This window comes from Pararge aegeria, chromosome 13, assembly GCF_905163445.1.
Source record: "Pararge aegeria chromosome 13, ilParAegt1.1, whole genome shotgun sequence".
In the NCBI taxonomy this organism is placed as follows: Eukaryota; Metazoa; Arthropoda; class Insecta; order Lepidoptera; family Nymphalidae; genus Pararge; species Pararge aegeria.
Window position 1 is genome coordinate 17429351 of NC_053192.1, and position 10416 is coordinate 17439766.

Sequence of the window (10416 nt, forward strand, 5' to 3'; positions counted from 1 at the left end):
AGTTTGAGTGAGTGAGAGTCAATGAATGAGACTGACTGAGTCAGTAAATTAAATTAAATGAATAAGTTATTGGGTTAAGTAGGTAGGTCAGTCAGAAGGTTAGATTGAGTGAGTTAGTAGGTGTTAGTGAGTGAGTGAGCGAAGCAGTGAGTGAGTAGGCTTTTGGGATTATATATTTAATAAAGTTGCACAGAAAAGTATAACTCGTATTTTACTTCTCTTAGTAATCTTACATCATCAAACATATCGACGGCCGCGGGGAGTGTGTTCGGCCGCGCGTCACTGCACACGCGCGTCGCCTCACCGACCACGTGCACGAGCGAGCGCAACATATCGCCGCTCTCCTTCATGCAGACTGTTTGCGGGAGCGATTTGTGGAACACCTGCAACGTGCAGACCCATTCTAGCTAGCGTAAACGTCGTTATTAATGCAATATTAATATGCATATATTACGACGTTTAGTCAGAATGCAATGCTATGCTGATTCTGAAAAAACTAATGACACAATAGTTTTGTGAAATGGGTAAATAGTTAAACTTTTAATAACAGCTATAAATTGATATTTGCTAGATTGTTTGGTAAATTAATTTAAAATTTTGCAATTGTGCTGATAATTCTTATTTTATTAAAAAAATATTTTCAAGGATCCATTTAGTTATGTTTAACTACAAGCTAGTTAACTACAAGCTGTTGCCTACGACTTCGTGCGCGTTTGTTTTTGTTTTTAAAGCATATTTTAATTTCTGTATTTTTTTAAATATATAATAATCAAAAAGTTTTTAAAAATAAATGTTTTATTTAGGTGTAGTCTTTCGTTCATTCAAATATTTTACTGCTTTATCTTTGATGATAAAAGCATTTATTTGAAAAAGAATTATTAATATAATATTATATACTATACTAATGTAACCCACTTTTGTTTCTATCAGCGATTTAGTAAAATTTTATAACACAAAAGCTGCTCATGCTACTTAAATATGATAGTTAGATATTGGGTTGTGAAAAAAGTTTCTTCGCATTTTTTAAGAAAATTCAAAACATTTTTTAATATAGTTTCTTAGTAATGAGTATGTAGGTGCCATTTTGTTCGATAACTTTTTGCCATCTTGTAGGTAGGGATATAATCCCATTGCTATAGAATTTTGGGTCAAAAAACCGCGACAAGTAGTTTTGGCAGTCCTCTCGTGATGTTAACCTGACACTGCCTAAAGAATTCTGGAGAGACCGAAACAGGTGGAAATCTGAAGGTGCAAGGTCAGGACTATACAGCGGATGCATTAACATATCCCAGCCAAACTCTCTTAATTTTTGCTGAGTGGCTAAAGATGTGTGAGGTCTATCATCGTTATCATGATGAAAAACCACACCCCTTCTGTTGATTAATTCCAGCCGCTTTCTCTCAACTTCTTGCTTTAATCTCATCAGTTGTTCGCAGTAGTGTTCAGAATCGATGGCCCTGCCTGGTGGTAACAGTTCATAATGAATAATGCCCTTCCAATCCCACCACACACACACAGCTTCACCTTGTTGCGAGTTAACCCGGGTTTCGCCACAGTCTGTGAAGCCTGACCGGCCTTTGACCACGACCTTTTTCGCTCGTTCTTGTCGTTCATGATCCACTTCTCATCACCAGTTATCAGCTTCTTCAAAAATGGTACGGTTTCATTACGTCGTAATAAAGAATTACAAATGAGTACACGGTTTATTAGGTTTCTTTCAGTGAGCTCGAGAGGTACCCTAATATTCATCTTTTTTGTAACTACTGATATGTCGATCTTGCTCCACTTTTAAAAAAATGGCATCCATTTTATTCATAATAGGGCGACCAGAGCGAGGTGCGTCTTTGACATCAAAACTTCCGGATCGAAAACGCCAAATTTGTGCTACTCAAACAGACGCTGCAGTAGGTCTATGAACATCGCAAATTTTAAAATGTATCGAATTTCGTCATTTCACTCATCTTCACAGTACGAAAAACCAATAAAAATCACACATTTTCCTAATTTAAATTTGGAATTATCTTCTTTAAAATTTAAACTTTTAATGATACCAAAACCAGCCAGATACAAAAAGTATAGCCAAAGAGATTGTATTACAAGTTCATACATACTATAATGCGAAGAAGCAGGATGTCAAGTGGTGCGTGGGTACCTGCAAGGCGTGCAGCAGGTTGTGGTGCAGCGAGCCGGCGCGCACGAGTTGCGCCTGGTGGTGCGTGCGTCGCGCGAACGGCAACGCACGCCCAGCGCAGCGCTCGATGTCCGCCAGCTGCGAACGCGAACGGCAATTTCAAAACCACGTTCACAACTAACTTAATGGACGAGTGCGTGTGAGTTGCGTGTTGCATGTGTTGCAGGCAGCATATTTTATTTTTTTTGGGAAATAAAATATTTTCGGTAAAATATGAAGTTATGTCCTAAGATAGAAACTAAATGCCCTATAAAATTATGAATGGAATACAACGTGTAACGGAAATAATACTTTAGAGGCTTTAGAGGTTCATTATTTACTGTCTCTTAAGACTTATCTGTGAAACCGAAACGCTTATAGTTTTTGAGTAAACCATGCCACAGTTTTTACTTAAAGATACAGCCTAACCTCACTTGCAAAAGTAAAAATCAAGTGATTACAGGGTTGTCATAATAAGTAAGCACTTAGAAATTTAATTAATTTGTATGGAAAAATAAATATGCTTCTTTTGATTAAGTACAGGATGATTCCTTATGAGTTATAAAACATACTTATGCACCATCCATCAGTATTTCGTAACTCCGCTACACGTTGTATACACTACCTTTAGTATATATTCATAAGCGGTCCAGAAAACACGTAAAGGTCAGTCCATAAAGCAATGACAAAAGCGTGACAGAATAGCTAGAGTCGTTTAAATTATCTTATTTTTTTGCTAGTTCTATATCTATTTCAATTATTTTGGACTAATAATATCAATCACAAAAATAGTAAATAATCCATTAGCTTATTAAGAAGACTTTATATTAGTCTTCGTAATTTGCGTATCACACCGACACGCACTCAAATTATATGATATCGCTGAAATGTTTGTTCCATACAATCATTACATTTCTTATCTATTACATCTATCCAGTATCCAGTGTTTTATATGCCACTAGACCACACTTTGCTAGTCAGAATTAACTGCAAAGAAGGTTGTGCACATGCATGAAACTTTTGCGTTACACGTGTGTGCGTGTTATGTTGCTCCACACGCACTCGGTGACGCGAATACCACGAACGCACACGCACGCACTCACTTGGTGTGTTCTGCCTTTAAATGATTGTACAGAAAAAATGTCTTTTTGACTCTATAGTGTTAAATAACTGACGATAGGCACATATATTATACAATTGAGCTATTACGATTTTTTAAAACCGACCGACATTTCAGAACCCAAATGTTTACATACTGTCGGCGGGTTATTTCACGTAAATGAATAATTTAGTGGTGATTATTTTGCCAGTTCCGTTGTGTCACCTGTCTTTGCAGCTGGTACATGTGAACGCGGTTGAACCTGGCGCAGAACTCGACGGAGCGTTTCATCAGCTTTGGTATATCCGACGGGTCCATGTTCATTATGTCCTGCTTCTCCAGAAAATCACTGGAATTGTGATAACAAATAGCTGAGGATTCCTTGAAAAAAACTAAAAAAAAATATTTAAAAAAATGGCATACTGAGGTTACGTGGATGTTTAGTTTAGGCAGTGATAATTCAGAAACCACTGATTACGTTTTTGTTAGATACACCTCTTTTCCTTACGGCATAAAATATTAATATTTGTGGACAATAATTGTGTGGTAAAGTGGAACTGTTTGTGAACAGAGCTCGCCCGGAGAGGTAATACCGCCATCCTTCTGCCACCAAGTAGCATTGCTGAAATGCAGTGCCCCGATCTGAAGGACGCGGCTACCGGTGTAATTACAGGCTCATGAGGCTTAACACCTACGCCGACACAGACCCTGCTTTCTGATTCCAAGGCTGTGGATTCGATTACCACAACTGGAAACATGTTTGTGTGATAAACATGGATGTTTTTCAGTGTCTGCGTGGTTATCTTTATATTATACTAGCTGTTGCCCACGACTTCGTCTGCATTTGATTTTGTTTTTTGATGTGGCATTCAATTTAGTTGAAGTTCTAAAAAAAAACTGAAGTATTCAGTATTGCTAAGCCTTAAATGAGGGGTTTGCTGCTGTCCGCTGAGGAGTTCTGTCCTCTATCTCCAACCACTTTCATCAGATATACACAAAGATTGGGCAAAATTAAACACATATTACAACCTCTATAGTACAAAAATAATTAGTAACAGGGTGGCACGTTGCAGAAATATTTGACTTTGACTTTCACATACAATGCGTGCCGTGTTGCTCTGTCTATAGGCGATTAAATTCCACTGACCGGGTATCATCATCATTAGGTGCCATCGTCATATTGAAGTTCGGAGGTCAGCCGGAGGAAAATCGGACGATGATGTGTCATAATAATCCACTTGGTGTGGTATAAAAAAAAATCGAGTTAGAGCAAAGTGTGGTAAATGGTACGTACTTGTATGCCGTGTTAAATAAAAAATACCAGAAAGTTCTCGGCCTTGTAGTTCTTATCTTTAGAACTAACAAATTTTGTCCTACGACTTTACAAAATTTCAAATTAATTTATTTCATACAAAAAATACATATATTGAATATTTCACAAACAATCGAGTTAAAAAAAAGTCGTAGAACAAAAGTCGTTAGTTGAAAGACTACAGGCCGGGAGCTTTTTTGTATTTTTTATTTAACCCCTATATATGCACCTCTGTTATACGCTGTGTTATGATTACTTTTCTTGACGGCCGAGTGGCGCAGTGGGCCGCGACCCTACTCTTGGAGTCCGTGGGTTCGATTCCCACATCATGAAAATGTTTGGGTGATGAACATGAATGTTTTTCAGTGTCTGGGTGTTTATGTGTATATTATAAGTATTTATGTATATTATTAATTAAAATATACATCAGTCATCTTAGTACCCATAACACAAGCTACGCTTACTAGATGGCGATGTGTGCATTGTCGTAGTATATTTATTGTTATTATACATATTTATTTATTTATTTTCTATTTTATGTACTTTTTGTGGAGGACCATAAAAGTATTTAGTATATTCATTAATTCGAAGTGTATGCGGGTACAGCTTTAACTTACATGATGTTGAGAAGTTCCTCATTGACCTTGATCCGTATGTCCCTCACTTTGGCGCAATAGACGCTGCCTTCTATCATGCTCGTCATATCCTCGCCTGAAGACTTTCCTATGACATATTTTTTTTATGTATTTGGTACACTAATTCATAAGAGCATGATATCACGAGAAGGAATTTACGAAACCTTCTCACAAATAAGTAGAATCTTAACTAGAGTATGTAGCAAGTTCAAAAAAACTATAAAATGTATATTTATATAGACTGGGAATACTTAACATAGCTAACTCTGTATTTATTTTATTACTACTATTAATACCAATAGGTAGAAAGTACTTATTAAATCCTTTAACATATAACAGATAATATAACATATTTCATAAAAAGACTTAACTAAGACTTAAGACCGATTCGGCGATGCGTAATAGTTAGGGAACTCGTAAACTGACAGATTGAAAAAAAAAACATATTTTATTCAATTATATTAAATCTATTCCAATCCAACAGTAAAAAAAAACATGATAATACAAACACAAAACACCACACCTTGTCACAAGAACCATAGACAAGTTATATGAGTTGCCTAGTGAAAATCGATTGGTGAAAGAAAGGTAAATGTTTATTTTCAAGAGTTAAAGGTTCCTTAAACTGCCGCTACCGCTAGCTCATGTAACTTTTAATGAGTTAGGTCTCGATCCTAAACGTGAGTTTCAAAGCTACGCCCTCAAAATGGTTATATAGAATGTGAGTAAAGTTACTGGAAGTCTTGTCCGGGCTGTCCACCGCAGCCCACTGCTCTGACTGCTGTCCGTGGCCGTGTCTCTCGCGCACGGTGCACGGTGGACTGATGACAGAGTCGTTATCGCAGCGCTCTTCGTCGGGCCCTGGCAACAAGTGATTCTTCGAAATTAAACTAATATAGGAAATTTTCGTTACATGAGAGAGAAGAGAGATTGCATGCATGCTTATTGTTACAGTAATTTTATAAAGTGGGTAAATAACCATACTTTTGATAACTATAAATTCATATTTGCCAGATATTTTATTAAATTGAGGATTTATTTATTTAGGAAGCCAACGTTATAGACAATGCCTTAAATTTATTATAAACATATTGGAAATATTATGAAATATATACATTGTATACCCCACTTACAGGCTAACTCTGCATGCATCATGAAATATAGACGTTCTTCAATATAAAGAACATAAAACTTAAGAGATAAATTTTAAAAATACAAAAGATACTAAAAACTTTAATAAAAATTAAAATAAAAGAGCATTTTACAAATACCCTAATAATTAGTTAAGAGATAGTTTTCAAGAAAGAATTAAAATTATATTTGATTAATAACAAATGTTCATGTTCATGAGTTGGTGGGTATTTTTATATAAAAACGACTGCATTAACGATACACTTCAATCCCACATGGACTCGAACGATGCAAAGATACCTCCCGGTGTCTTAGTCGTTTATCAACAGTCTAAGAGATAACGAGAAGCAGAAAGAGAGAAGGAGAAAGAGATTATTAAAAACTTAGAGACGTGGACGAAGAACCATCTAGGACAACAGCCAGTTATAATATACTTTTACCTGCTCCAAGAGATAAACGTCCCAATACAGTGCCTTACCGAAAACCTCGTCCTTGTCGTCGTCAAATATGTTGAACATGTTGCTATCCTCTTTGTCCGCCGCCTCGGAGAACACCACCGTGTGCTGAGTGCCCAGCTCCACGGCCATGCTGTTTGCCGGCTGCTCTTCAATCTGCAAATCACAGATATCCTTCGTTCACGCTCTAATTGAGCAACCAATCAATTTTATTTTTGGCATTAGCTGAGTTGAAAGGACGGCCAGCAGTGGCGTGCACTTAATACATGCAAAAGCTCTGCCTACCCTAAATTTTCTGTATAACTTATAAATGCGAAGGATTTTTCATTTTATGGCATTTACCTTCTTTATGCATACCCTGGTCAAAAACCCTGTGCACGCCACTGACTGCCAGTAACATTTACATAGGTTACTTATCCCAGAAAACTAAACGTTTCCCATGGGATTTGCTAGCGGACGACGAACGCGGGCAGCAGCTAGTGCCACAATAAGTTAGTTCCAGCGTTCGTAGTGATGATACAGTTAAAGATGGTAGCGGCTAACCTGTTAGGTGCATGTCAGTTATATTAAAACAATCCTAATAATCGATTTCTACGCGACATGAAGCGGAACGCTAAATAGCTTGAAAGGTATCAGCTACTAAGATATCAATGGTCAAGGTGCTGGAGTGACGACCGTGCACCAGAAAATACAGCTATGCTAGTTGGTCTGCTGAATGTCTTCTTTCACAAATCTCTAAAATTCTAAATTCTAAATTCTCTTATTTCAAGTAGGCCTAATTTATAAGCACTTTTGAAACATAGTTAGCACTACTCGTTCTGCTACATATCTCAAAGTAGAGCTTTTTGATCTGAAAAGCGTAGTTTCCCGTGTTATAGACACACGAGGTTGATTGAAACAGTGTCGTACATTGCAGGACGTTTTTCTCGCATGCAAAGTGTTGCCCTGCTTACAATCCGGCAGGCCATTTGCTTGGTCTGTCAAGTATCCGTTTGGCGCAGTTGGCAGTAACCCTGCTTTTTGAGTCTAAGACTGTTGGTTCGATTCCCACAACTGAAATGTATGAAGAACTTGAATGTTTTTCAGAGTCTGGGTGTCTATCTGTATATTATAAGTATTTATGAATATTATTGATAAAAACATTTAAAAGTCATCTTAGTACCCATAACATAAGCTATCCTTACTTGGGGCTATGTGGCAATGTGTGAATTCTTAAGGTATGTTATTTATTTATTTAGGTAATTAACACCTTACATGTAAATCTTCATCTTTCTCATCTTTCATCTTCTGCAATTCTACGTCAAGAAGTTCCTTGATACATTCTTGTGGCAGCTGGTTCAAGAACTGGTATGGGTCATCTGAAACATAAAAAACAAACAATTTTTACAATATTCTGGAGATGTTTTTAAAAGTAAATTTACTTGTACTGTTAAGATTACTGCTAACTCTTTCGAAATCCCAATTCTTTTATGTTTGACAGCCAAATGGCGCAGTGGTCAACAACCCAGGTTTCTGAGACCAAGGGTGTGGGATTGATTCCCACAACTGGAAAAAATTGGTATGATGAACATAATGTAATATGTATATTATACGTATTTGAGTATTATATATGTATACTAGCGGACCCCAACGCTGTCTGTCGGGCTGATTTGTAAATCTAAACCATCCAGGGCACCACCCAAACGCATACCGAAAAATTTATTCAAACCAGTCCAGCCGTTTAGGAGTTCAGTGACATACACACACACACAAGAAATATATATATAAAGATATACAAGTATTCATCAGCTATATACAATACAGTACCAATATCACAAGATATGCTTAATTTAGAGGTGGTTGGTTATGTGTGTATTGTCATAGTATATTTACTTATTTATTTTATTTATGTTTTATCTACACATGTAACAATATGACTGCAATCACCTAGTTTCAAGCATGGTCGATGGTAAGTGCCTAGAAGATGCTGATTCACTATACGCTAATAAAATAGATCCACAGAACTCCAATGATAGTTCAATATGTTACCTTTACAAATATTGTGGACAATATCCTGTTCATTCACAAACTCTTCCCATATCCTTTGCTCTTGCTGCTTAAGCCGTTCCCTCCGAGTGGTTTTCCATGTTCGCTCCAAGGCTTCACTTGCAACATACTACAAAATATTTAATATAACAGTATAGTAATTTTTTGTTTCTTGCCGGCTCTTCTCGGTGGAATCTGCCTTCCAAGCCGGTGGTAGAGTCACTACAAACAGACTGACTTGTCAAAAGTGCTAATAAACTGGGCCTACTAGAAATAAATTAATTGAATGAATTTTGAATAATGAATGCCTATAAAAAAATTCCTATGCTCAAAGCATATTGAAATAAAATGAAATGAAAATACACTCTATTTTACACCAAAACAACATAATAGATTATAAAGAATTAAATCTAACAAATAATATCCTTATTGCTAATTCAATCACTATTAAACTCTTAATTGACTGACCAAGTGGCAGGCTTGAATGCTGATGCTTAAACCTGTGTTTTGGGAACCTTTAGACACTTGCTAACAGTATCTACTTTTGAAGTAAAACTCATAAATCCTATTGTTGCCAGGGGTCTAGAAAACTTTTTATTAAATGAAGGAATTAAATATAAAATGCTTTAACTGTATAGGAAAACATTGTAAGGAAACCTGCAAGCCTAAGATTTCTCAAGGATGACTCAAGGATGTGTAAAATCTACCAATCTATACATGGCCAGAACTAAACTATTCCAATTCAGAGACCCATGCCAAAGTCAAACTCAAAAATATGCCCTGTAGTGGGCCGGTAATTGGTTGATAGTGATGAACTATGAGCAGTTTGTTTCATTGCTATTTTTTAATATGCAAAACACTCGATGTAAAATTTCCTAAAATACAGTTAATTAAGTGGTATCAAAAGTTCACAGTCGATTTCATAGTCTTATGGAGCCAAGCCAAGCACTTGAAATTGTCTAGTAAAAGTTGAAAAAAGGCGGCACAAACTCATGGAGTGTCGAAATATCTACAACCATAACGATGATGTTGTTCTCGGGATAACAAAATAAAATATAGCAATATCAAAATTATTGCTCGAAAAAAAAACAAAAGTTAAAAAAAATTCAAGTTTTATTCATGAAGACCTTATTACAGGCAATTATGAAGCCTTCATACATTTAACATGTTAGACTTATGTTAGTGATGGTGATAACTGCATTCGTTAACTTAAAACTAAAGCTAGGTGCTATTAATTTATGCTGTTAAAAAAGCTTACTTTAAGATCGTCGACTTTAGTTTCCGGCCTAAAGGAAAATCCTCTAACACACGTCTCCATTATATTTTGTTGCAATAATAACTTTATTAAAAAATCATATAATATTTTTCCTAAAACTTGATTGTCTTTAATGACAAGGCTTCCCCGATCAAAATTCAAAACAAACAAAATTTTGAATTAGTCTTGACAGTCGGATGTGATAAAACGTTCGGATAATATTATAACGAATCGGATAGGTAAATGTAAAGATAACAATAAATTAATTCTTTATTAGTAAATTACTATCAAGATTATAGATTTCAAGGTTAAAGAACAATAATCAATAATTTGA

At 36.0% G+C, this 10416-nt stretch overlaps 1 protein-coding gene across 1 annotated transcript in view; it reads right to left on the reverse strand.

Moving 5' to 3' along the window:
• The window catches only part of LOC120628557, a 70841-nt gene extending 60617 nt beyond the window's left edge, over positions 1 to 10224 (reverse strand). The window contains exons 1-9 of the mRNA XM_039896978.1: positions 10086 to 10224; positions 8831 to 8957; positions 8057 to 8160; positions 6826 to 6958; positions 5952 to 6077; positions 5199 to 5304; positions 3495 to 3618; positions 2153 to 2269; positions 234 to 383 (exon numbers count right to left, since the gene is read on the reverse strand). Of these exons, the coding sequence (XP_039752912.1) occupies positions 234 to 383; positions 2153 to 2269; positions 3495 to 3618; positions 5199 to 5304; positions 5952 to 6077; positions 6826 to 6958; positions 8057 to 8160; positions 8831 to 8957; positions 10086 to 10145 (1047 nt within the window). The 5' untranslated portion in view covers positions 10146 to 10224. The remainder of the gene's footprint in view (positions 1 to 233; positions 384 to 2152; positions 2270 to 3494; positions 3619 to 5198; positions 5305 to 5951; positions 6078 to 6825; positions 6959 to 8056; positions 8161 to 8830; positions 8958 to 10085) is intronic.
• Between the last annotated feature and the right edge of the window lie 192 nt (positions 10225 to 10416).